The 27846-nt window shown below is 51.1% G+C and overlaps 1 protein-coding gene across 13 annotated transcripts in view; it reads right to left on the bottom strand.

The window, feature by feature from the left end:
* LOC103548189 (L3MBTL histone methyl-lysine binding protein 1) overlaps positions 1–27846 on the bottom strand; it is a 68114-nt gene that overhangs the window by 28068 nt on the left and 12200 nt on the right. For 3 of the 13 annotated variants that reach the window (XM_070589270.1, XM_070589271.1, XM_070589275.1), the window contains 15 exons: positions 22487–22575; positions 21875–21979; positions 20799–20934; positions 20375–20466; positions 19115–19266; positions 18604–18680; positions 17927–18012; positions 17628–17738; positions 17021–17135; positions 16055–16154; positions 15676–15873; positions 15536–15585; positions 10898–11055; positions 10380–10442; positions 1331–4176 (listed from right to left, as the gene is read on the bottom strand). In XM_070589270.1, coding sequence (XP_070445371.1) covers positions 4042–4176; positions 10380–10442; positions 10898–11055; positions 15536–15585; positions 15676–15873; positions 16055–16154; positions 17021–17135; positions 17628–17738; positions 17927–18012; positions 18604–18680; positions 19115–19266; positions 20375–20466; positions 20799–20934; positions 21875–21979; positions 22487–22575 — 1667 coding nt within the window. In that variant the 3' untranslated portion in view covers positions 1331–4041. Of the gene's footprint in view, positions 1–1330; positions 4177–10379; positions 10443–10897; positions 11056–12591; positions 12731–15535; positions 15874–16054; positions 16155–17020; positions 17136–17627; positions 17739–17926; positions 18013–18603; positions 18681–19114; positions 19313–20374; positions 20467–20798; positions 20935–21874; positions 22041–22486; positions 22576–27846 lie in introns of those variants that run through there. The other 10 variants (XM_070589272.1, XM_070589273.1, XM_070589266.1 and 7 more) reach the window with 9 other exon arrangements.

Below are 27846 nucleotides of genomic sequence, written 5' to 3'. Positions count from 1 at the left end.
TGGATGAGAGCTGTTCTCTTCCCTCCGGAAGCTTAGATCTCCTTGATCTCATTAGTCTGACATCTCACAATAATGTAGCTTGGTGTCATTTCTTTTACATTCATTGTCTTGGGCTTTCCATGCGACCTTTCACTTTGGAGACTACTGTCTCTCCTCTCTGTGAAATTTCCTTTTTCAAAAGATTTTATATAGTTTTTTTTTTTCTGTTCTCTCTTATTGGCATTCCTATTAGGTGAATATTGGACCTCCAGCTAGGCCTCTAATTTTCTTGTTCATTTCTATTTTTCATCTTTGCCTCTTAGATTACTTTCTTGGCAATACCCTCAACTTTATCTTTCAACTCTTGTGTTGAACTATTTTATCTCTGCAATCACATTTTAAATTTCTGAAGCCCTTTCTTGTTTCTCTATCTTTCTTTTTCCTTTATAGCAGCGTAGTGGGTAGAGGATTAGCTTCTGACAAGTGGAAGGATCAACTCTTCCACTGTGATAGGCAGGAAAGAGGAAGGATGGATGGGGGGGGGGGATAGGAGACTGGCAGATGACATGGCAGGAAGGTGGGGGTATCCCTTCTGATGACTTCCATTTTCTCTGTGACATAGATGGTGAGGACGTCTATTGAGACAACAGGGAAGGCAATGGGGTAGGAGGTTTGTGGAGCATGGTAAGTGAAGTCATAGCGAACCCCCAAAAGACCCAGCCACTTCCTGGAGAGTTTTGAGGGTTCACATTGAAGCCACCAGAGACCATCAGTCAACCACAGCACCAATCTGCTCAATCAGATAAGTTCCTGGTCAAGATGTGGAGATGATGGGCTCTTGGACAGCTCTGTGGTTGGTTTTCTTCTAGCCAAGTAGTCTGGAAGAGCAGCAGGGCAAAGGAATTAAGGATATTGACATGAAAGGGGCTGATGTGACTGAACATGGCATTTTGGCCACTTTCTCATCTGTTCACACCGTCTCTGGGAACCTTAACAAATTCTAACCATTCAGCTTGACATTTCCCCACCTGAAAGTTTAATGTTATTTTAAAAACTGGAGGCTTTGTTGAATTTTCTGCCTTGACCACTTATAAACTGTCAAGGATCAGGCCCTTTTCACACTGTTCTCTGGGGATTCCCATTGTTTCTGTTTCTCAATGTAGACCAGCATATCGATTTATCTTTATTCACTGTTTCTTATCTTTAAAATAGAATAAAAATCAGGTTATTTAGGACCCCTAACAGCAAGAAGAATGCTTTATTCTCTTCAGTACTGGCACCATTTGATATTCCTTTTGTGTTTTCTGGATGTTTTACCTTCAAAATAGAAATGCACTCTGACTGCATATTATTCAGTTGTTCAAGTTTATTTATGTTGTTTCAATACATTGACAAACACACCACATTTTGTTTGTAACATTCTCCTTCAAGAGTCACTTTATCTTAAACCAGAGAAGTCTCTTAAAGAACATACATGTGTGCACACACACGCACACACACACACACGAGGCAAGTACAAAAACGTTACTCCACCAAAGTGCATGTGAATGAAAGTGCAAACAGGCTTCATTTTCAAACTCTGGGATCATACTCTCTGCTTCAAAAATTAAACAGAAATGTCCTCATGGCCCTAGGCCAGGGCTGGGCAAGCGCTGGGTGAGGCTGTGGGCCCAGCGTGTGTGGTGCCTGCTGCTGGAGAGCAGGGCAGAGGGCACATGGCACTGGGCATCAGCGCCAACTCCATCCCCTCACTGCGCTCCCAGTCAAGATGCAATGATCCCATTTGGGGACAGGATGAGGGTGAAGGGGCAGTGGGGCAGAGAGAAGGCAGATTTCTTTCTCCTTTTTTATGATTTGGTTTCTTTCCAGAGAGTTTGACATTGGCACAGAAAGTGCTGAGGCCTCAAAGTTCGCAGGCCTGGGGGTCCTTTTCTCCAAGACCCTTAGTCCATCCTGACTTTCCCGTAGGCAAGCACTAGGAGTGCGGTTGGCAGATCCACATGGCGAAGCTGTACCAGGCCCGCCTCTTAGAAGTGGTGAGGTCCCACAGCACAGCTATGTATACTAGCTGCCTCCTCCTCATACCACAAAGCCCGTGAGCATCTCTCGCCAGTTTCAGAGAGGAGTGGCCAAGGCCAAGGAGCTGGTGAGTTTTGCCACCACCCAAGCAACCAAGATAGAGGGGCTCAGACCTGCTCCTCATTACTCTTGGCCAGGGGGGCACCATCGCAACCTCTGTAAACCCAAGCCCCAGCCAGAGGCACGGCCCACTCGGCTTCCTCTCAGGAAGGTTGTGCTCAGAGCTGCTGCTAAGGGTGGAAAGGAAAGGAACATCTGAAGCCCTGTGGGAGTTCAGCTCAGGCGGCCGAACGGCTGCCCTGGCAAAGCTGTCTGCACCCATGTGAGCGAGGGTCTCCAACTGGGCTGGAGCAAGAATCAACAGAGCTTTGGGGTTCCCACCTCTACAGGAAAGACAAAGCTTCATATTTAATTATAGCCCTTGACATTTTCCCAATACCAAGTTTCACATCTGCACCCTGTCAAACACTTCTGAGAGTGCCCTACACACACACGCGCACACACACATCACATGACCGAGAGAAAGGTCCCCCTGGCTCCACACCCTGCAGACCCATCTCAGCACCTGTGGCCACTGGAGCTTGGCAGTTGCTCCTTACCTCCATGTGGGGCCTCTGACCCCACCCCCTCCAGGTTGGGAGGCAGGTGTGGCAGTGGCTCAGTGGAGGCTGGGTGCTCACTTGGACAGAAAGGTCGAAGTCCCAGAGCCCCAGGAGGCTCCCAGCTGGCAGTGTAAGACAGACTGCGAGTGGTGAGAAAGGTTTAAGTGACACAGAGAACTCAAAGATAGAAGAATTCACCTTCCCAACTCTCAACTTCAAGTGGGCTTTGTAAGACTCCTCAAGAGCAAGACATTCACGGGACAGGTAGAATGTGATGTCACGGCGTGTGTATGCTAGACAGAGTGCTACCTGCCCCCGGCAGGAGGCCTGGCAGGCACGGGGCCCTCACCCCACGGCAGCATCTTGGCTGAGATCCATGGCTGCAGAAAAGGATTCTATGCCCAGCTTTGGGAGCCACCATGCCTGCTGGAGCTGCCGCTCTGGCCAAAGACCCCAGATTGTCTGATGTACCTTTGGGCTGGCCACAGCTACCTAGCTGGCCAGGCTGCTTCTTCCCAACACCCAACACAGGAAGGGTGTATGGGGAACACCTGTGGAACCTTAACCTCTGCCGCAGAGGTAAAACAGGCTCTAAACACCCACTGTGCTGGAAATAGGACTTGGCATGGCACACTAACATGCCATGTGGTCCAGAACCAGGCACGCTTAAGAAGGCATCTCGGCTCAGAATCCCCCAATTCTGGGCAAAAGGGAGAAAGGCAGTCAGAGACTCCCAGTGGATCCTATGAAAACATGTTTCTGAGGCTCACCCATCTAAGGAGGAAGAGCCAGTGGGGTCTGGCTGGGCCATGGCTGGGGACACTGCCCAGGAAACCAGGCAGCAGAATGAGGGCAGCAAAACCAGCAGACAGAAAAGGGAGGAGGTGTTTTTGAGTAAATACTTTTGCAGCAGGGTTACTTCCTGGTAGGAGGAAAGGAGACAAGGAAAGGAAAGCACAGAGAGATGCCGAAGAGAAAAGGGCCTCAGATCAGAGAACTCCCGTTCTACCAGACTGTTCTTAACTGCTAAGAAAAAGACCCAAAGAGTGATTAAACAAGTCAGCTGGAGATGTGGGGCTGCCATAGGCAGGGCCCCTCCAACCTACTCCACCAGTAAAGCTCCTCCAGCCCAGTCACACCCTCACCACTGTGCCTGGTGGTAGATGAGCTCCAGGACCAGGCAGCTAGGACTCCATCTCCCCCAGGGCCCGTCTGCTCCCATGTACCTTGTAGGAAGCAGCCCCGGAAAGAAGGACCACCCCTGGTAAGATAGAGATGGTGGTGGGGTACAGGTGGGATATGAGGAACTCAAGTTGGGAAGGAAGCATCAGCTGCAGACAGAGGCCCACCTGGGCTGGAGGAGGGCCCAGCCCGGAGCCAGTCACTTTAAGGTGTCATCGGCATTTTTGAACATGAGAATGGCGTTATAGATCTTCAAGGCTGGGCCCAGCTTGACGCTCATGATCTTCACAATGTCCGCCTGTGTCAGCAAAAGGAAGGCCTCGCCGTCAATCATCTGAGGGGTTGGGGGAGGGAGGCGGAAAGCGGAGAAAGTGGAGGGTCATGGGGAAGGAGTGAAGGATAGGGAGGATGTGCATGGGAGTGGGGAGGGGAGAAAGAAAATTGGAGTGAAGGATATACGGGGAAGGGAAGGAGGAAGGGACAGGAGGAGGAAGGAAAAGGAGAAAGGAGAAGGGTGGGAGAAAGGAAAAAAGGAAGACAGCCATGGGGACAGAGAAGGAAAGAAAGACATCTACTGGCTCCCCCATGTTCACACACGCACACTCTTTGTCTCTTTCTGCTGACTGGTCTGGATTTCAGTGTGTATTTACATAACGTCTTCTGAGTCCTCACTGACAGCGGCTTCAAAAAATCTGCTCTTGCTGTCCCCTAAGGAACCCACCGGTCAATCTTAGCCCTGACAACAGGAGACAAGTAGACACTGTGGGCATTCTGATGTGGTGCAGTATGAGGTGCACAGTGTTACCTGTGAGCTACTCTTGTGAGAGAGCAAGAGAAAGGGGGTGGGGAAGAAGAGAGGGAGGAAGACAGAGAAAGAGAGAGAGAGATTTAATCTGAATCTAACTAAGCCTCTGGATCTAACTTCCAGTTTAGAGGAAATACAGGGGATAGTGGAACAAGTTAAGCAACACCACAAGGAAGCAATGAGATGAATCCAGAAGGGCACATTCTGCAAGAGTTTTTTCAATGTTATGAAAAAAAGAAAGAAAAAAAAAGAGAGGGGACTATTCTAGAAGAGCTACAATAACCCAAACCAAGCATGTGGACCTTGTTTGGATCCTGGGTCAAAAACACCACCTGCAAAGGATATTCTGGGCACAACCAGGGAAAACTGAATACAGCCAGGGTATTAGGTGATATGAAGGCGTCACTGTCAAGTTGTTAGGTGGGATAACAATGGGGTGGTTATGCAGAGAAAGACTTTAGTTTTTAGAGATGCATGCTAAAGTATTCAGCATGAAACGCCATGATGTACATTATTTGCTTAAAATTACTTCATCTAAAAATAGGTGATGCAAACATGGAAACTGCTGATAATTGCTAATTCCAGGGGGTAGGTATCTGGGTATGGACAGGGAGGGAAGCCAGCTGTGGAGGAGGGAATGAGATGAAGAGAGCCAGGGAGGGGGTTGTGTGGGGCTAGGGATGGGGTCGGGGGTTGGGGGGTGGTGAGCAAACAGGGAGTTGTTTCTCAGAGGGGTGGGCTCGGCTGGGCTGGGGAGCGCTTGGGCAGAAGGACCATGTGGACCTGGTCCCACCATTTAGCCTGAAGAGGCTCCTCCTCTGGGTACCGGGACCCCTTTTTTGAGGCGGCACCATCCTTCCTATGCCGAATCCTTAAGAATCATGGCAAATAAAACACTTCTACGGTGTTTCTTGTGTGCCTGGCACTGTTCTCAGAACACTTTTTATATATTAACTCACTTAATCCTCACAACACCCCTTGAAGCAGTACCAGTGTTACCTTCATTTTACAGATAGGGAAACTGAGGCAGAAAGGCTAAGGAATTTGTCCAAGATCCAGCTGGCTTTTAAGTGCTGGAGCTGTGATTCCAGAGCGTTTGCTCTTGACCACTGTGAACGATGGAGAGGGGCTCCCATGCATGTGATTCCTGCCGCTCAGGGGGTGATGCCCCCGAAGCCTGGCCCTGCCTATGAGCCTCCCCACATCCAGCTCCACAGACTGAACTACAGATCCTCCCCGAATCACTGGCTGTTTTCTGCCTTGGACCTCTGTGCCCTGTTTCACCCCTGCTCGGCAGCCCTTCTCTCCGTCGGCCAGCTGAAGCCCAATGCTTCTCCCAACGTCCGGAGCTGCCCACTCCTTCCACTCTGCCTGGAGCAGAGTTCAACAGACTCCACGGAACTGTATGGGTTCGCTCACTTGTCTTCCAGGAGCGCCAGATGGCCACTCACCTGCTATATGGCAGGTGCTCAGTAAACACTGAAAAGGTGAACAAAGGGGTCTCTGAGGGGTGGCAACGGGCAGGATGCCTCTCAGAGAGGCTGGCAACCTTATAGGTTAAACTGGGTTGGGGCAATGAACCCCACATCTGTCCTTCCAGCAGCTCTGAGAAAACAGCTTTCTGGTCCTTCACTAGTCACTAACCAAAGAAGCTCTGAAAGCTGGCACTTCTGATGGCTAAACACCTTCTAAAAACAAAGAAAGAAAACAAAAGCCTAATAGCTAAAAGTTCCTGATGAGATTATCAGAGTTATACTTCCGTTCAAATACCCTAAGAAGACCCGTCAAGTGCAAATGGGCCTCCCAGGTCTAGCATCTGGGTTCAGTGAGTAAGTCCACGTCCCCATCTTGTCCATGCAGACGGCACCTCGGACAAGGAGATCAAGGGGGGAGCAGTTCCCACAGAGTCCAGCATTCCACTGTCTCTCCAGTGCCTCCCTGATGGGAAAAGAGCCCCAGATGCCAAAAATTGTGTGGGGGACCCATCGGCCATGTGGCCGTCCTGGGAGACAAGTACCTTAGACCTACAGAGCCCTCTTGGCTGAGCTCAGGCAGATGTGTCAGTGCATAAACACCCAATTCCAGACACCCTGGGCCAGTTAGACTCGGAGGTCCCCTCTCAGTGGTTCCACTGAATCACAGAGCCTGGTCCAGGAAGAGCTGGAACCAACAGCCCTAAGTGGCCTTGACATCCTAAAGTTCAGAATATGAAGAAAAGGAACCCCAGACGTAGTTAAATATGCAGCATGGATTTTTACAAGAACTCATTTATTATTATTCAGAAAACCCATTGGTGTGGTTCTTGTGCATGACCTGGACATTTCTCACCAGGTAACTGCCAAGGACCAGATTCTAGGTTCTTCGAAGCCAAGACTGGGGTTTGTGGTCTAGCAATTTGGGACTAAGTAAGGAGACAATGAGACTATTTCAGAGCATCAAGATATTGTATGTGTGCTGGTGTGTATGGGGAGTTTTGGGCCATAAAATCAGGAAAAAGGTCATGTTCTGACCTTAAAGGTAGAGGAAATCAACAGAAAAATGGATAAGATGAGCCAAATGCAATAACCTACCCTAAGCAATAGCCCACAGTGCTATGGATAGGACCAGGGAATTTCCCAATTGAGGTAACCCGATTAGATCCTTAGAGAGCCACACATGGAATGTTTAACACAGGCTGAGCTAAAACCGAATCAATACTGTCAAAACTTGATTGAGGAGGCTTCTACGCTGTCACAACAGAAAGACACGGTCCACAAGGAACCCAAGAAAAAGGGACATCCAGGGGGCAGGAGGTCACCAGTGTTTACCCAGCTGCACTGTCAGCAGAGCTTGCCAGCCTCTCCCCGTCCTCCCATGATACCTGGCACACACCTCTCTCAGAGCCCTTACCACACTCTACCAGAAGCAGCAATTTACAATTCTGTCTCCCCTACACAGGGAGCCTTGAGAGGAGGAACTTCTGCGTCCTCATTACCTTATGCTGGGCCAGACACACAGTCAACATCAATTAATTATTTGCTGAATAAATTAAAAAATACACAAGAGCTACAATAAAGGTGACTAAGAGAGGACTGGGCAGACTTTCCTTAAGACCGTCAGTGCTGACTACCAGACTGAGCAGACTACCTGTAAGACCATCTACCCACTTTGCTCTAACTCATGAAGCATCGCTCTAAGGACTGGTCTGTGTCTCGGCTGGAGAGAATCTTGACCCATGTCTCTGACTGCCTGGAATGCATCAGTTCAGCCAGGGAGAGCCCACTCCCTGGAGCATGGTCCTCCCTGGAGAAATTGATGAGGTGGACCAGATCCTGGAGAAAGCGATCCTCAGCCCCCACAAAGGTGCTGCTCGACTCTGAGTCTCTATGGGATGCTGGGGGCCCGCCAGCACACCTTCCCCACTTTTGGTGGTTGCTTTTTTCTATCACAGACAATGCTGAACTGAGATACGCAGATGTTCCTAGGAGAGACAGTCCTTCTCCCAACAAGTGGAGAATGCCAGAGACTACAACCCTTGGGTAGGTCTGCAGCTGGCTGAACAACTGCACTCAAACAGCATTGTTTTATGACCTGACGTCACCTAAAGGACGATCCCTAATGGGCGCCACATGGTTCTGCTCCGGCTCATTAAACATGCGTGGTGAATACTTGGTTGAGGACACAGAAGGCTTAGTTATCAACTGTACAAGTTGTATGAGGCTGGACAGGCTTATTGGTATCAGAGATGATAGAATCAAGATTTAAAACAATGAGACTATGAAACCAACAAGGTAACATTTAATAGGGAAAAACGCAAAGTTTTACATTAGGTTAATTTTTTAAAAACCAGTGGTACAAGTAACACACTGGAAAATTTGGTTAGACTATAATGGATAATTGATATAAAAGGCACTTGTGGACTTTCATAAACCCCAAACTGGTGTGATTTGGCTATAATAAAGCAAGTATAAACTGAAGTTTTGCTAACAAAAATATAGGGCTCAAATCTAGGGGAAGAGAAAACCACCCAAACGTCCATTAACAGGAAAACTGTGCGATATTCATAAAATGGAGCACTACTCAGCAACAGAAACGAACAAAGTACTGGTGTACACAGTAACATGGATGACCCTCAAAAACGCTGCACTGAGTGGAAGGAGACAGACACAGAAGAGTACGCACCATATGATTCCATGTACATGAAGTTCAAGGACAGATAAAACTAATCTTTGGCGCTAGAAATCAGAACAGTGGTTGCCTATGACGGTGAGGACTCATGAAAGGGCCAAGAAAGAACTTTCTGGTATGATGGAGATGTTTGATATCTTCATTGAAGTATCAGGTTCAGAGTGTATACATTTCACAAAACTTGTGGAATTGTATTTTCAAGACATATGCATTTCACCCCATGTAAATTTTATCTTCATTAAAAAATATCTAGGTGTCGGTTCATCAACTGTAACAAATGTACCACTCTGGTGAGTGATGCTGATAAACAGGGAGGCTGTGCATGTGTTGGGGCAGGGGGCTATATGGAAAAATCTTTGTACCTTCCTCTTAGTTTTGCTGTGAATCTAAAACTGCTTTACAAAAAATAGTCTTTTTAAAAGCAAAAACTAAAAACATCTAGGGCAGCCACAGCCTAGTGTGTTCTGTGTTGGTCAGAGGGCATCTGAAACATGGGGTACAGCTCTGAACACACATATCATGGTAATCTTTTACCAACCCAGAAGGCAAGCACCCAGAATGGGGAGGAGTTTGGGAGCTCTACCACACAAGGATCCGACAAAGAACCTGGCTGTGTTGGGCCTGGATAAAGAGATTCTTCCAGGGAAAGAGGAGCAAAGTCCTTTCTTATGGGCACCTGACCTGGGCGGGAACGACACTAGACTTTCCTGGGTGAAGGGAGATGTGTGGACTCTTTGTAAGGAAGACCTAAACAAGCTCAAAGATCCCTTCCAGTTTCAAACTCTACAAATTAGGAGGGTCATAACAAAGTTCTTTATTTAAGGACAACGACACAATAGTTGTCCATTGTATTGACTGAGCCCTCATTGTATTAGGCCTTCTGGTATAGTGACATGGTTCATATATTACTCTATAGTATTGCTATATAGTAATATCTATGCTAGTGACATAATTATGCCAGACATTCTGGAACAACGGCCTATTCCTCATTTCTAATGCTCACAATGGTCCTGCAAGGTAGCCATCATTACACTCATTTTATCTCCATTTTACAGATAAGAAGATGTAGACTCAGAGAGAGTAAAGAGCTCAAATTGGGCGGAACTAGGATTCAAAACCAAACTGTCTCTAAAGTGAGGGTTCTTTTATCTACAACTCCGGCTTCTTATCTTTGGTAAGCTCTTGGGTCTTGATTTTAAGTGTATGTGAGGATCCTTGCAGTAAATGGCAATATCCATGCCATTCAAAATACACTTTAAATTTATTGACTGTACTGTTGAAGCTAAGTTTGGAAAACAAAAGTCTGGGCAGAGAGGAGAGGGGTGAATGGAGTCCTGTCTTCACAATGCCTTCTCCTTCTTGAGGATGGTCTGAACGCAGAGGGTTTGCAAAATGGGCCTCGGTCTATACCAGATTTTTCCCAGAGACGTGGGTCACTATGACTAGTCTCATCCAGGTGGGACGACAGAGAGCCCTCCCTAGCTGGTGGCAGTGCTGATGATGGCACTGCTTCCTGCCATCTCTGACAGTGACCCTTCTGTCCCCACTCTGCACTTGCACCTTACCTCATCTTTGAAGAGTTGTGCTTGGTCCTCACAACCTGTCAAGGTCTGAACGAAGCTGAAGACCTTGGAAACCAAAAAAGACATGTTGCCAAGGGGACAGGGGCTTGGGAGTGTAGAGGAGAGGTGGGTCTACATGGCCACGGTGGCTTCTAGGCTACGACAGGGTTGCTTTTTCTTATCAGCCCAAGAGAATCCTTCTGTCTCTGTGCTGTTGGGTGTGCAAGGTGAAGTCCCTTGCTCTTGAGGTCCAGGGCTGAAGCCTGTCTCTCCTGCTGGATCTCCAGCTGGACTAGCAGCATGTCTCTCTCCCTATCCACTAGGATGGGCCCATCAGACAGGCTCTTAGTCAGCCCCGCTGGGCAGCTGGGAGGGACCATGGAGCAGAGGGGTGAGCAGGAGGTAGTGTCAGGAGCAGCGTTGGGCTCTGCTTGGGGAGGGCCTTTCCTGAGCCCTCCTGTCAGGGCGTGATGAGAGGGTAAAGTAGGGGAGGAGGGAGGGGGAGGGGCCTTGCACCTCACCTCATCGATGGTCCACTTGGTGACTGCGGAGGCCGAGATGCCCGCCACTCCTGGCAGGAGCTTGCAGTGCTGCTCCCAGCACACTGAGAGTGAACGGTCAGGGTGGGCCGACAGGGCCGACATGAAGAGGGACTGGTGCATGACATCGGTAGTCAGTGCTAGAAAGCAGAGGCAGAGGCTGGCAGGCCAATGCTGAGCACTAATGTGGTCCCAGAAGCCCGCTCATACCCATACCGCTCGGGAGGACCTTGGCCCCCTGCTGATAGCCTTGCAGAGCCAAGAGGGTGATGTAGGTCTGACTCCTCACCCCGTGCTCACTCCCTCTGGTAAAGCTGGTTCCTCACTTTAAGGACTCTCAGGTCAGCTGTTTGGAATGACCCTACCGCTGTCTCTCTAAGGCTGCATCACCCTGGGCCCTATAAGGATGCTCTCTTGGAGATCCTGCAGCATCCTCGAAAACACCATTCTTTAGATACCTTGCATCAAAATGGCCCCCAACATCCAAGCAAGCTCAGCTCTGACATCAGAAGCCCATTTTGTTTGTTCTCCTTTTCCTATGACCTTTTGGGACCCAAACAACTCTCGCAGAGCCAGGGTGATTCTGATTCTCAAACAGAATCACCCTGCCCAGTCTGAAGCCCACTTCTCTAGCCACTGCCACTGCCTCAAGCTCCATTCCTTTCCCTTGTTCCCCAGCCTGGTCTGGTTCGCTACCTGCATACCGGCACCCTGCCTACTTTGGTCCCTAGAAAGTGATCCATGACCCACCCGCCAACTCCATATTGCCTGTCACTTTGCTTCCTGATGTGTTCTTGGAATCCCTGGCTCCTGACCTCCAGCCTCAAGGCTGCTGTACGAGCTGATGAGTGACGCTGCTCTGCTCGCCTTCTCCGTGGCCAGGACTGGCGCTCCCCGACTTGGACTTCACCTACTTCTGGCGGCTCTGACAAACCTTGCCCCACCCACCTTGCCAGCCTTGGCTGGCTTTGGGCCACGTGGTCACTGTCCCATGGGTAGTCCAGGAGAGCTGGCTCTTTCCTCTTCACTGGGTGCTAATTCGAGACGTGTGGATGCAGCGGTCCGCTGCCCTCTTCTCACAGGCCCTCCCCTGCTCATCACGGATTGTCCTTCCCTCTCTCCCCTTAGCTTCAGCCTCTCACCCTGACTCCTCGGCACCTCGCCATTGCCCTCAGAGCCTCTCAGATGGCATTCCCAGCCTCACGGACTGTTCTTCTGTTGCTCTGCCTGCCTGCTGCCCTCTCTGCTCATCCTCCCAAACCCGGGCTCCTCTCACACTCCGAAAGCTCCACTTCAGCACCACCAAGGAGCCTGCTACCTCCGCCCAGCGCAGCCAGCTCTCTCAGCATCCATTTGGGGTGCATCCAGATCTCCCAAGACAGTCCCCACCACAAGCACTTTACCTATCTGGCCGTGAGTTTGGCCCCCTGTCCTCCCAGGTGCCTCTCTATGACGCTCTGTTTCTGGCTCTATGTACCTGGTGAGGGACTGGGGGACAACGCCAAGTCTGTGGGGAGCCTGCTCCTTATCTTTCTTCCCCGGAACCCAGGACAGGAGCGCCCACAGGCAGTCACAGTGTCTCATCCGACTACCAATCACTCAGCTGTGGGTCAGAAACAGTTCCTCTTGTTCTTTTTTTTTTTTTTGGTTTATAAACAACAGAAATTTATTCTCACGGTTCTGGAGGCTGGGAAGTCCGAGATCAAGGCGCCTGCAGATTCTGTGTCTGCTGAAGGTCCACTTCCTGGTTCACAGACGGCCATTTTCTCGCTGTGTCCTCACGCGGCCAAAGGCGTGATGGAGCTCTCAGGAGCCTCTTTTATGAGGGCACGGATCCCATTCATGAGGGCCCCGCCCTCATGACATAACCACCTCCCAAAGGCCCCACCTCCAAACACCATCACACTGGGGATTAGGTTTCAACATATGAATGCTTTTTTTTTTGGAGGAAGATTTGCCCTGAGCTAACTGCTGCCAATCCTCCTCTTTTTGCTGAGGAAGACTGGCCCTGAGCTAACATCTGTGCCCATCTTCCTCTACTTTATATGTGGGATGCCTACCACAGCATGGCTTGCTGAGCAGTGCCATGTCCCCATCCGGGATCTGAACCGGTGAACCCCAGGCTGCCAAAGCGGAAGGCGCTCACTTAACCACTGCGCCACCAGGCCAGCCCCCTCAACATACGAATTCTGAGGTGACACAAATATTCAGTCTATAGCACTGCTATTATCGGAAGTTACAAACATTTGCTGGACCAGCACTATGGAAAAGCTGGGAGAGCCACAGGGAAAAAATGCACAGCACAGTGAAAACATACAGTGGACTCAGAATCTGGAGGTGGGGTCAGTGCCTTACTAATTTGCTCTTTAATCCCAGGCAAGGAACTTAATACGGGTCTCAGTTTCCCCATCTGTAAATGAACTGGTTGGGTATGGAAATCTCTGTGGTTTCCTCTTGTTTTTACAAACACTCATGGGCTGAAGAGCCCCGTGAGCAGGGCAGGCACACTGGAGTCCTGTTGTCTCCAGGCAGCCTTCCCCACAGAGCTGTGTACCAACAAACCCCAGAGCCCATCTGAGGAGGTCTACCCATGGATGTGTGGGGAGTCTCTTCTGGAACAAAATCCAGAGCAACCAGTGTCCCCTCTGTGTGGGAGCCAGCTGGGAGAGCAGGGGAGCCCTGCACAGAGGTCAGAGACCTGGGCTCTGTCTCCTGCTCTGCCCCTGAAGTGACTGGTGGCCTTGGGTGAGCCCTCTCTGGGTCACAGCCTCAGCCTCTGGAAAGACAACTTCCCAGTTCTCAGGGTAATTCTGGAATGAACACAATAGGCAAGCACCCTCTGGTGGTCAGAACTGTGGCCCCGCAATGGAAGCTGACCAGGTGGACCACGGGTGGACAGAAGTGGCGCCCACTGCATTACCGTCCCCTGAAGTCCTCCCTCTGAGGGCCCGGAGGCTGGCCAAGACCCTCCTCACTCAGGCCTGAGGCTGTGGAACTGCCCTCTGTTTCCACCACAAGGGAAGAGTACAGAAGAGCAGCAAGAAGGAGTGAGGCAAGAGATCAGGACTAATAACAACTCCCACAGGTTATTGGGCACTTTATACGGACCCCGCCTTTAAGCCTCCCATCCCCGTTTAAGATTGACACTGTTATCATCAGTGTTTTACAGACGAGGAAGCTGAGGCTCAGAGAGGTGGCGTACCTGTCCAAGGTCTCACAGCCTGTGAAAGGCAGTCTGACTTCAGGACTGTCCTTTTACTCGTGTGGTCTATACTGCCCAGGCTACAGAGGTTGTTCCTGAAGAAGTGGACTAGCTTGGGTCCTGCCCAGAAACTGCAATGAACCAGGTGATTTCTCAAGGTCTCTTCTCACCTTAGAATGATGTGCATTCAGCTCACCTGAAGCAAGATTCTCAGCGTCCCTGCTGTGTCTCAGGCCCTGTGCTGATGGCTGAAGACGTAAGATGAACCTGTCACCCAGTGGAGGGCTCAGTCACCTTGTCCCTCCCATTGGAGCACGCTATGGGCTGAACTGTGTCCTTCCAAATTCACAGCACCTCACAAGGTGACTGCGTTACCTTTAAAGGGTGGTTTTAAAGGGGTGGTTAAGGTAAACCGATGCCACCAGGGTGCGCCCTAAGCCAGTCTGACTGACATCTTTATAGGAGGGAATCTGGACACAGAGACACCAGGGGCGCACGCACACAGAGGAAAGACCAGGTGAGGATACGGCGAGAAGATGGCCATCTGCAAGCCAAGGAGGAGGGAGAGACCAAATCTGCTGACACTTTGATTTGGACTTTCAGCCTCCAAAGCGCGAGAAAATAAATTTCTGTTGTTTCAGCCCCTCGATCTGTGGTGCTCTGTCATGGCAGCCGAGCTGACTCACAGGAAGGGGTCGAGAAGTGGACTGACATTTGGGCTAGGTGCTTTCTGTCTATTAAACCAGCAGCATGTGGCAGGAGAAGTCAGACCCAAGTTTAAACCCCAGCTCTGCCCTTACAAGGCAAATGACCTTGGGCAAGTGACTTCACTCTCTGAGCCTCCCATTCCCCTTCTCTAGAAGGAGAGCACGGTATCCACATTGCAGGGTGCTTGTGGGAGTCAGCCAGAGTGGATGTGCTTTTCATATACAGTGCCTTGCCCATAGTAGGTACTCAGTAAATGGTAGTAGAAGGCACTATTACTTTACATAGTTGACACCTGAAAGGCAAGCATTATTCATGTTTTCAAAGGAGGAGACTGAGGCTCAGAGACGTTACGTGAGTTGCTCAAGGTCACACAGCTAGAAAGTGACAGCAATCTCTCCCTCCCAGGAAGCCTAGAATTGAGAATAGCAGAGCCGGGAGCATCATCCTGCCCACGGTAGAAAACCAGAGGCCCAGAGAGGCTCTGTGCCTTTCCCGCAGACTCACAGAAAGGCTGTGGGTGAAATGGGGCTGGAACCTAAGGTCACTCCAGGCTCCATCCCGTGCTCTGCCACTGCTCTATGCTCCCCACGTATCTCAGCCTTCCTTCCAGCTTCTCCCCCTCCAGGCCCTCCGGCGACTCACCCCACCAACAATTACTAAGCACTCATGGTAAACACTTTGTGGAGGGCAGGAGGTGACCTGGGACTCACTCGGGAAATCTTCCTGCGGGATCTTCTGATACTTTGGAGGGCGTCCAATCCTGGAGAGAGAGGGACCAGGTCCGTGGCAGGGACTCAGTGCCTGGCCTGGCCCAGGAGGACACGAGGCCCTGCACCCTTGCCCTCCGCACCGGCCATGATGGCGAGGCTTCTTCCTTAGGGAGAAGCCTGAGAGGTTCCTCTTACGGGCCGAGGCCTCCGAGTCGGACAGCTCCGCCTTCAGCCGGCTCTGGTTCCTCTCGGCCAGTGGGCAGCCCGAGAGGCAATGGTGAGCTGTGAACTTGCCTGTGACGTGGCCAGAGCCGTCACAACCAGGAGTGGGGCACTTCCTGGAGAAGGAGGCGGCTTCAGTTAGGCTGAATCCACTGGTTCCTACTCAGCCCTTCCCAGCCCTAGCTCCACTGGGAGAGCGTCTCGGTGAGCCCTGCTCAGCTGGGCGCACACAGCAGGTGGAAAACAGACCCTCTCTGAACAATGCCCGAGGCCTCTTAGCAGGAGCCCTCCGCTCACCGGTGGTGAAAGCTGTATTTGGAGGTCCTGGTGTGCGGCAGGCGCTGACAGCTGAGAGGAGGACAGTCCCCAGCGGAGGCAGAGCTGGGCTCTCTCGGTCCTGGAGGAGCAGGAGGAAGAGTCAGCATAGGGTCCTGGGGTGGGGAGGGAGGGAGGGAGGGGAGTCTCCCCAGGAAGGTCAGCACTAGGAACTAGTGCCCCTGATTCAGGGCCCTGAGCCAGGCTGACGCCATTGCCTGCTGCTGGCTCTCTGCCCCTCTCTGGGGAATGAGGGCTTGGCTCTCACACACTTCGTTGAGATAGCAGGCCATGCCCTCTGTCTCAGAGAGGAGAACCCTAGGGGAGGAGCTCCACTCAGAGCTGGTGGGGGCACAGCTATACCTTAGAAGCCACATCAGGCAGATTCATGCTATTCTCTCTGTTTCCCTGTGTCCGTCCCCAAGATTCTGGTAACTTTTTAGGCTCTGCTCACGCTTGGAGAATAATCGACTGTGAGACAGATGTGGTGGCAGCAGGGAAATAAGGGGGGATCCTGGGGGTGAGAACTAGGGCCGAGCAGTCCAGTGACCTGACCTCTAACCCCTGCCTGCGTAGGGGACAGAGTTTTATTGAAGGGAGCCAGCATCTCCTTAGCAAACCCAATGCCTGCTCTGTGTGGCTCTGCTAGACGCTGAGAGAACTGCCAGGTGTATAACCACCTTCTAAGCACATGCTCCCAGGTGACCTTGCCCCCTCACACCTCAATACCCCAAACCCAACAAGTGGGGAAGCCAGAAGCACTGCCTAGTGTGGCAGAGAGGGAGGATGGGGGTCCCAGAGCTCACTGTGAGCACGGGAGCCTGCAGCATCAGACCTGGGCATGATGGTCAGAGCCCCCAGGGCAACCTATAGGAGGGAAGTTGTCAGAGCTGGGGGGCAGGGTGGGACAGCAGAGGGAAAGGGTCAGAGGGTCCTAGCGGTACACACGGAGAGGAGGCTGCAGGGGATGCCCTGTCTTTGAGCACCAGCCCGCCGGGTGGATGTCTGGGTGGTCAGCGTCAATCCAGAAGTCATAGGCATGACTCCAGCCATCAAAGTGGAGCTGGGAAGAAAAGGTCCGTGGAGGTCAGGTGTTCCTCGTGGAAGGGGCCCAGATGAGCCGGGAGGTCCTCCAGGCTCCAGGGGCTCTCCCCATCCCTAGGGCCTGTCAGAAGCAAGATTCTGGATTGGAAGAACCAAGGGGCCAACCCCACGCAATCCATCTTGGCTGCCACATTTTCCAAGGGCTTCACTCATTAAGTTACTGGCTTCTCCCATCAATCTGTGGGTAGGACAAGTCTTATTAGGCCCATTTTACAGATGAGAAGGTTAAAGCTCAGCGAAGGGAAAAGACTTGCCAAGCCTGCAAAGGTAAGTCCCAGATGAGGCTAAAATGAGATCCAAGATCTTCGGCCTCAAGTTTAGAGCTCTCTTCCCCACAATGTGCGGCCTGCCTTATGTCTGGCTCAGGCCATGCCCTTGACCTCTAACCAGTGCACAGAAGTCCTGCCCAATTGGCCTGTCCACTCCCCCAGCCTGAGGGTCCTGGAACTACCTTTATCCTATGGTCCTCCACATCCTCCACACTGGCCACACGAATCAGAGCTGGGTTCCTGCGGTCCACGGCCTCCAGCTTCATGTTGACCAGGAAACTGTGCGGGGGGCGCTGCAGGGGGACAGCAGCCTTCAGGCCCAGGCCCACCTCAGCAGAGCTGAGGCCCCAAGAAGGGAGCCCTAGTGCTGTGCCTGGGAAATTGTGGTCTGCCAAAGGGGGAGGCCAGGGTCCCATTCTGGCTGGCCAAGGGTTCCATGCCTTACTGAGCTCTGCTCTGGGAGCAGGGAGAGCCGACTCACCACCTTGAAGGCCCAGGCGGGCACGGCAGAGGCCCCAGTTTCTTCCAGATATTTCTCCCAGCAGAAGCTATCAGGGTCTGGGTAGTCTGGAGGAGAGCAGGAGAGCACTGTCTAGGCACCCAGGCACACAGGCGGTGCTCTCTGCTCCCAAGCAGGACCAGGAGCACAGAAGGGAGCGAGGCCCTTGGAGTACCATCTCCCCCCCATCACCACAGCCAGCTCCTTGGAGGGGGCTCCTGAGGCAGGAGGCAGAGGGGTGCTAATCAGAAACAAGCATGTCACCACCTCACATTCACAGGGCTGCCTGGGAACCCTGGTTCCCACCCTCTACTGGGCCCTATTGCTCCAGCTCCAGCCCAGCCACATCTGCACCTCTACTGTCCACAGGCCAGCCTAATGCTCCCTAAGGGAAGGACCCTTCCGTCACTCTGGACCCCTGCTCCCTTGCTGAGGGGCCATCTAACTTTCTTCCCTTGAACCTCAGTGGAGTCAGGGGTTGACAGGCCTCTCCTAAAATCAAAGGGTTCTAAACTCCCGGCAGAGATGAGGCTCCAGGGTACATCTGCCCCCTCATCCTGACCCTAAAGACCCAGCTAATGAGGTCCTGGTAAGGGATCAGGGGAGAGGGATATGGGGCCAGGCCCAGGAAGGGGCGTTTGCTCAGACTGCAGGGTCACCTTGTGGAGGGGTGAGGGGCTTTCCTTGCTTCTGGCACCAGCCCACTGGGTGGATGTAGGGGCTGCTGGGATCACACCTGCAACCCAAGAATACTTCACTGTCCCAGGTGAATCTCTGAGGCCCTGAGCCTGCCGTCCTATGACAGCACGGCTTCAGGGCCCACTCTCATCCTACTTCCTAGTGAGAGCTACACAGAAGGCCGAGGAGAAAGTCAGAAAACTGCAGCATTAACTGAAAACTCTAATACCACCATAACATCTAAGGGAAAATCATGAACACAGGAGTTTGCTCGTCTTAACTTTGGTATTTTCAGATAAAACATTTAACACTGCATTGTGTTTCTTATGATATAGATCAAATCCAGAGGACAATTACACCCTGGAGAAAATCTGAAGTCAGGACTGGGCTGGGGCCATGGTGCCTGAGGTTTGAAAGCACTGGCCCCCCACCCCTCGCCCTGCCTTCTGCCCTCCCCTCACCCCCCAGGCCAAGTCTGGGCCCTCCCACTACCAGTAGTCGTAAGTATCGTCCCAGTTGTCAAAGTGCACCAGGAAGCGGCTGTCCACCACATCGGTCACACTGGCCACACAGACGAGGGATGGGTTCATGCGGTCAACAGCCTCCAGCTTCATGCCCACCTGGAAGCCCAGGGGTGGGGGACTCTGGGGGCAAGAAGAGGGGCTGCCACGGCCAGGCCCAGACCGGCTAGTGCTGGCCCAGAACCCACTGGCAAAGGAAGCAGTCGGTTCCCCAGGAGTCAAGCTTGGGGGGATAGATGGGGGGGAGGGCAGAAGAAACAGGCTGGGAAAGAGGGTCCCTCCAGGACAGAATCATAAGCCACAGGCCACTCAGGAACTCCTGGCCCCCAAGATGCACTCAGAGGAAGCCTCACTGTGGCAGAAGGTGAGCGACTGGCAGGGGGCTACGCATTCACCCAACGAGTGTGCCAGGCTGAGCACAAGCCTCCCCCACCCTGTGAGACAGGGGTCACCATCCACCATCATTTTACGAGTTAAGTAACTTGACCAGGACCACAATGCTAGTCAATGGTGGGGCCAAGGTTTAAACAGTTTGACTTAAAAGTCTGTATTCCCTGTCACCATTGTGGGTAGAACCCCACCAGTTACCTGAGAACCTGTAAGTATGGTCTCAGGGCCTGACTGGGGGTGTGGGGAGTAATGTTCCTTCCCGAACAGCACGGCGGAGCCCCTGGCCCACGGGGGTCCTGGATTTTTGACATGGTGATATTTCTCCTGGGGGTTCCCTACATCCCTCAGACCTTTTGCTTGGGATTAGGAGATACTTTAGCTGCCGGATAAAGCTGCCAGTTGCCTTGAACAGAGAGTTGTTCAAGTGAGTTGTTGGGACTCAATGGGAGAGGCTCAATGTTGGGGAGAAGGAAGGAAAAAGCAGCTCGCAGAATAGAAGCTTGGACCTTACACCAAAAACCACCGAGCAGACCAAAGCAAGAAGCAAGAGCAGGGACCTCTCCAGGCCCAGGCTGGGATGGAGGGCCGGGGCTCCGAGGGAATGTGCAGAGGGGAGGATTTCTGCAGTAGGCAGGAGGGAGGGAACCGGGGGAGAATCTGTAATCAGCTTCCCCCTCTGGCCCTTGGCCTGCCCAGCGTGCCCCTCCCATTTGGTGTGAGAAACCAGAACAAGGCTGAGAGCACCAGTGGATGGCTCTCCTCTGATGAGCAGATACCCTGGGCTGGCTGCAGTGACTCCGTCCTAGGGGGTGGGTGTCCACTCTGGCTCAGGGGCACTCACATGGCTCTGGCTCACAAACAGGTGCTTGGGGGCAGCCTGAGCTCTTGTGCTGCGCAGGTACTGGCTCCAGCTGAACTCCTCCTCCTTGTAACCTAGGCCCCTCGGGGGGGACGAACAGAGCACCGTGCAGACAGAGGCTGGGCCCTGGTGAGGGCACCCCACACTGAAGCAGCAGAGTCAAGCAGGCCTGAGGACCCCACAACCCTCAAGAACCTGCCCAGGGATCCCATGGCACAGCAGGACACAACCTGAGTGGACATTCAAAGGGCACGGGCAAAGCAGAAGCCTTGGGGCCCAGTCACAGCAGGAATGCGATGAAGAGAGGCTGGTGTGCAATGGGGAACAGGGTAGGGGGGACCACAGGGAAGAGGAGGAAAGTCTGAGGGCTCCCTGCCTCACCCTGACCAACCCAGCTGGGCCTTACCTTTGGGGGGCTGCAGCTTGTGCCCAGTCTTCTCAAACCAGCCAGCGGGGTGAATGTCAGGGGAGTTGGCATTGATCCAGAAGTCATGGCACTCGGAATACCCATCAAAGTGCAGACGCAGGCGGTAGCCACACACCTGGCCCCGTGAGGGGGAATCACGGGCACTGCAATGCCAGCAGACGCCGCTCCCTTTCCCTCACCTCTCCTGGCCCAGCCTGGGGGTCTGAGGGGCTCTGATGTCACTGACGCTAGCAGGTTCCCCACCCCACCTCTCTGCTCCCAGGTTCCCTGCCATCATGAAATTTGCCCCACGCTCTCCCATCCTGCGATGAAGACAGTTCATGTACTCACGAGCCCTGAGTTCTGGGTGCAAGACAGGGAGATTCTCTGACACCTCCTACCCTTTCAAGCCCTGGACAGGACCCGGAGGGCACCTACCAAGGCTCAGGCCTGCTTAGGGCCCCAGTGACCTTTCCTTCTGCCATCTCCTCCCACTGTGCCCACTCATGCACTCTGCTCTGGCCTCACTGAGCTGACAGCAGCTTCTTGGACATGCAGCCTGGTCCACACCCCAGAGCCTCTGCCCACTTTTCTTCTTCTGCCTGGAACACCCTACTCATTCCAAACTCATCTCTCAAGACTCAGCAAAGGAGGCCCTTCCTCTACGAGGCTTCTCCTGCTCTGTCGGTGCCTCTCTGCTCACGTCTGTCGCCACCCCTGTGGCATGTCGCTGATGTCTTTATCTGGCTGATTCCCACACAACTGTGAGCTCCAAGAGGACAAGGACCTTCCTTGTAGGACTCATGCCAACATCCCTGCTCTTGGGATCTCTCTTCCTCAGGTCCCCTCAGACTGAAGTATACGCCCACTCAGTACCATCACCACCCCTCACACTTCATCTGATTTTTGTTCATTTTTTAGCTTTCTATGTGTCCTACCTTAATCCCCTACTAGATTGTGTGCTGGGGGCAGGGCACTGTCTCTCTCATCTGAGTCCAGGCCCTCCGTGCCCCTGGAAGGCCCATCAATCTATCCTGACAGACATCATCAGGACGGTGGTGCAGGCCTCAGCTCACCTCGGCCACGCTGAGGATGAAGTACATGGAGGGGTGCTGAGGGTCGATGCCTTCCAACTTCATGCCCAGTCTGAAGCCATTCTTATTATGGGTGACCGTCTGGTACTGTCAACGCACAGATTGGAGAGGACCCAGCTTCCATCCAGCCTTATCCTTGCCTGGTGGGCTTGGGGTGAAGGAGCTGCCTTTAGGCCCCACCCGCCTGGTACTACCAAGGGGGTTATTATTCGGGGGTCTTTAGTGCAGGGATCCAGAAGGGGAGAAACTAGATCTCAAGTCCCTTAAAAGATGTGGGGTGAGTCAGGGCTGGACTTAGGGGCTCTCTCTCACCCAAGCCACAGAAAGATCAGTGTATAGAATTGAATAGAATTCAAAAGTCTGCAGGCCCAGTGATGGGTGAGCCTGGGTCCCATGTCCCTATTTCTTCCCACCCTGGAAGCCCCTTATGGTGAGCCCTTTTCGACTCCAGGCTCCTAAGCTGTCTCTCCCGCTTCCATTCTGCCAGTCCTTTAAGGGATGTTAGACACAGAAAACACCAGAAGCCCTGAGTTTGGTCGTGAGTCCCTCGACTGGGAACACAAGGTTTTCCTAGGTGGAAATTGTCCCACTCACGTCCTGGAAGAGGCTGACAGGGGCAGTGATGGCCTTCTGCTCCTCGAGGTAGGACTCCCATGACCAGCCTTCCTTCTTCTCCCCTGATGCTGTGGACAGGAGACAGACGGGCTGACCCCAGGCTGCTGCTGAAGCACCATTTCCTCAGTTTCTCCTGACTCAGCTCTACCCTAACCTTCACAACAAACCTTTGTTTGTGGTCACATGCTGCTCTCTGGTCCCACTCAGCCATGATGGTGCCAGAGGCAGGGGGGCAGACCTCAGGTGAGACCCAGTCTCAGGTGAGGCTACACCAGTTCTGTCTGTCCCTACCCCAACTCCAAGCGGCTGTCAGCAGAACTCTGGATTATGCAGCAACTAACTGAGGTTATGAAGCGTCAGCCTCAGAGGGACCCTGTCCTCTGGCAGAGCTGAGTGACAAGTCCTGAGCGAGAGGACTTAATCACAGCACCACCTAAGCTCACAGGGAAAGAAGAGGAGAACGAGAAATGAGAGAGAAAATGGGAAAAGAAGCAGAAACAGAGAAGAGAGGACACGTAGAAAGAAGAAATTCTCTTTTTTTGACTTTTCTTCTGAAGACTTACAGGGACACCCAGAAACACAAATGCACATTGTGTGTGTGGTGAGCCCACAGAGTAGAGATTGATTGCACAGCCCTCCCAGACATGCACACGCACACACGGTCGTCAGGGCCTACAGCCCTCAGTTGTCCGGGTCCTGGGGAGGGGGCGATGGATTCCCCTGCGGGACCTTCAATTTAGCCTGAGATGGAGTCCTGGCCTCCAGCACAGAGAAGAAACACTCCTTAAAGGCTAGAATAGCTGGTGACATGTAAGGTAGTCCCATAAGGTCAGCCTGAGCTGCCTTCAACCAAAGGCCACAGACAATTAAAGAGGTGACAACTTGGAAAAGTCAATTCATATCCCTTGGGTAAACACGTCCAGCTTCTTCTAGGAACTCCTATGTCTCAGTTTTGTTTTCTGTAAAATGCAGGTAACTTCACCTACCACAGAGGGTCATTATGAGGAGTAAGATGCTGTGAGTAACAGATCCTTATGAAATACAAAGCGCTGGACTCGTGTTACTGGTCCTCCCTAGGTCTCCACGAAGTCTGATCTGGATTCTAGCTCTGCCTTGCTCTGGCTCACTTGCCTACTGCCCCCAATATTCGGGTTTGGAGTGATTTGTTACTCAGGAAGAAGCTTTTTTCTTTAGTTGGAACCTAAGTGGCTATAAGCGTCTGTCTAGCAGCTGCCAAAATGCCCCCGTCACTGTACTGAACCTTGAGATCCCAAACGTCTGACCCAGTTGGGTCAAAGTAAGTATTTCCTTCATCAACTGATCAACCAAGCCACCAAACTCTCTGAGACCCATGCCGACACACCGACCTAGAGCACATCTCTTCCTGCTGTCCTTTGTGCTGAGTGAAACCCGGATTGTCCCTTAGAACAAATCACCTACTATGTTCCCTCAAGAAACCCTCAGTTCTTCCACTCAGTCTTCATTCAGACTCACTGAGCAGGGGAAGGGAGAGAGAGAGAGTAGGCTTCAGGATGCCAGGGTGAGCATCATCTTGCTGTATCTTGCACTGGAATTCCACATCATCCTGCATACTACTGCTTTACTTTTTCCAAATCATCACTACTATTACAAGCCCTTCCCAATACCCATCTCTTTCTGCCTAGATGGCATTCTTCTTTTTGCCTCACTCTTCCCAAACCATAACATAAGCTACTTGTCAGATTTCTCATCTCAGGCACCTCTGCCTCTCCTTGACTCTTTTTTTTTTTTTTTTCTTGAGGAAGACTAGCCCTGAGCTAACTACTGCCAGTCCTCCTCTTTTTTTGCTGAGGAAGCCTGGCCCTGAGCTAACATCCGTTCCCATCTTCCTCTACTCTATACGTGGGATGCATGGCGTGCCAAGCAGTGCCATGTCTGCACCCGGGATCTGAACTGGCAAACCCTGGGCCGCTGAGAAGTGGAATGTGCGCACTTAACCGCTGCGCCACCGGGCCGGGCCCCTGCCTCTCCTTGACTCTTAACTCCAAGATCATCTCCCTTTAGCCATACTCAAACATGGCTAAGCTCTAAGACCCCCCATGCCACAGCAGAGCCCGCTGACCTCTTCCTTTGCCATCCCTTACCTTCCCATCGCCCATCCCTGCCACTTCCCTCCCTGGGCCTTCATTATCTGGAGTTCTCACTGGTCATACCACATACGAAATATACAGTCTTTACAGTTCACCATCACACACCACATTCTTTTACCTTAACCATTCCTTTTACCATTAATTGGTACCTCCTGTGTGCCATGGCTGGTACCAGAAACCGGAGGTCAGGGATATCTTAGAGACTTCACATACATGATATCTTTTAATCCTCACAATGTCTTGAGGTGATAGGTAGGGCTCTAGCAATCCTTTTCACAGATAAGAAAAGAGATTAATGTCATCCACTGGAGACAGACCTGACCACTAAACCTTTTAGTAATAACGAGATTCCCTCCCTGACCAAGCCTCCAGCCTCCTTCAGTTTCCCTGCTTTTTCCAGGGTGAACAAGGGGCTGAGCCTTTAGGCACATCCCCAACCCCAAGTAAGTCCCAAAGCTCCTGTGGATGGTAGTGCAGCTTGTGCACTGTACACAGATGCCCAGCCAAGAGCATGATGAGGGTTGAAATCCAGTGTGGGGTCCTTGCAAGGCTGAGTCTACTATGAAGAAAGGTTGCCTTTTTCTAATTGGTCTGCTCAGAAGGGGTACGATTTCACAATTTGTGCAAAGGCACCACACAGGCTAGCTGTGGCACTGATCCTCTCTTGCCATCCAGAAATGCTCCTTTGCTTATTTCTGCTTCCTTGGGCTACATGCTTCCTTAGCCTAGCACTTCCTTCAGCAAGCTCAGGCTGTTGAAAGCTAAATTTTGTAACTTCTCTGCCAAAGTCTGTGCCCCTTTTGGTATTCTCTACCCGAGTCCATGGCACCACCATCCATTCAGCCAGTCACACAAACCAAAAACTCGGAAGGGATCTTTTATGTCTCTCTTTTTACTTCCCAGGATCCTTTAGTCGGAGTCCTGTTTACTCCCTCTCCTGGGTATCTCTTGAATCTGTCTCCACCTCTCCACAGTCACTGTCCTTCTTTCTTTGAGCCAGTCCAAGAGCCACTGAACTGATCTCTCTGCCTCAGATCCAGTCTATTGCCAGAATATCTCTAAAATAAAAACTGGTTTGTTATTTCTTTGCTTTAAGGTCCACAATGGCTTCTGAGTTCTGACCAAAAGACAAAAATCCAGACATCTTTCCACAGCATACACGCTAGCCTCATCACACATCTCCATGCCCCTGTGTGCTTCTCTGCCTTTGCACACGTTGATCCCTCTGCCTCAAAGATCTTACGCTACCCTATCCCATCCTATCTTTCTTTCATCCTTCAGGACCCAGCCACAGCTCTGGCACCTAGCATAGGGTTTTATCCAGAACACGTGCTCAACAAATGTTTACTAAATGAATGACTAGAGGGATGGATGGATGCACGGATGGATGGATGGATGGAATGTCACCCCACATATCCCATGAAGTCTTCCTTGACTACACGAGGCAGAGTTTGTTCTGTGACAGTCTTTTGAACCTACAGACCTTAAATTAAATACTTATTACACTATTACATAATAACTACCTGTTTACACCTCTCTCTCTCTGCAATGAGATTATGAGCTCTTTAAGGGCTGGTATTGTGTTTTGCTTACTCTAAACTCTTAGCCCAGTGCCTGGTACACAGTAGGCACTTAGTGTTTGGTGAATAAAAGAACAATAATGGAAATACTATACATCAAAAACTGTGGGATGCAGCCAAAGCAGTGTTTAGAGGGAAATGATAGCCTTAAACGAACATATTAGAAAAGAAGGAAGGCGGAAATTAATTAAATCTGAAAATTAAAATTAATCTGTCTCATGAAGTTAGAAAAATAGGAGTAAAGTAAACCCAAAGAAAATCAAAGAAAGGAAATAAAAAAGACAAGACAAATAAAATTAATAAGGCTCTGGCAAGACTGATTAAGAAACAAAAAGAAGGGGTGGGGGAAAAGGGGAGATATTGGTCAAAGAATACAAACTTCCAGTTACGAGAAGAATAAGTGCTGGGGATCTAATGGACAGCATAGTGATTTTAGTCAATAATACTATATTATAAACTTGAAAGTTGCTAACAGAGTAAATCTTAAATGTTCTCACCACAAAAAAGAAATGGTAATTATGTGACATAATGCAGGTTATTGTATGGTGTAATCATTTCGCAATATATAAGTACATGAGGGGCCGGCCAGGTGGCACAGTGGTTAAGTTTGCACATTCTGCTTCTCAGCCCAGGGTTTGCGGGTTCGGATCCCAGGTGCGAACATGGCACCACTTGGCAAAAAGCCGTGCTGTGGTAGGTGTCCCACGTATAAAATAGAGGAAGATGGGCATGGACGCTAGCTCAGGGCCAGTCTTCCTCAGCAAAAACAAGAAGAAGATTGGCAGTAGTTAGCTCAGGGCTAATCTTCCTCAAAAAAAAAATATATATATAAGTACATCAAATCAACATATTGTACCCCTTAAACTTACACGATGTTATAGGACAATTATATCTCACTAAGGCTGGGGAAAAAAAGAAACAAAGAAAGAAGCCACATGTAATAATAAGAGAAATAAAAAAGGGGGCTATCACTACATATCCTGCAGACTTTAAAAACGTAAGGGGATATTACGAAGAACTTTACATCCTTTTGACGGATTATCTTCTGCATCACCTAGCCTCATGCCTACCTGTATGCACTAGTGAAATTGCTCTCTTGAGTCACCAGGGCCACAATCCAATGACCTTTTCTCATTCCTCAACTCTCTCAATGTCTGTGTGCTCCCAACCACCCATTCCATCTCAGCATTTCCTTCTTGCTTCACTCTCTTAGCTCTATCTTCCTCCTCTTCTATTTCCATCACTGTTTCTTCTTTCCCTGACCCCAACCCTGCTCCTCAATGCTGGATCCCTAGAAATTAATACAGTACTTCCCTCTCATTTTCCCTCTTTCTGCTCACTCTCTCAGGAAGCTTCTTCAGCATGGTTTCAGTCATTTCAGTTGAGACAATTCACGAACTAATGGTTCTAGCCAGGCTAGAGTTCTGGCTACAAAGGTCTACAAAGGACAGACAGAAAATGTACAGAGAAGAATAGAATGCCAAGGTCCAAGAACAACTGATTACAAGCAGTCATCAGGGTGCCACCATGTGCTGGGTCTTTTTGTCTTAAATTTGCTACAGATACATCTCTGTATTTACCTACTTCTTATAGAGCATGGTTAGCCAACTCATAATCAGTTAATTTTAAG

This window comes from Equus przewalskii, chromosome 21, assembly GCF_037783145.1.
Source record: "Equus przewalskii isolate Varuska chromosome 21, EquPr2, whole genome shotgun sequence".
NCBI lineage: Eukaryota > Metazoa > Chordata > Mammalia > Perissodactyla > Equidae > Equus > Equus przewalskii.
Note: the sequence above shows the minus strand (reverse complement) of the source record. Positions and strands in the feature narration are given on the sequence as shown.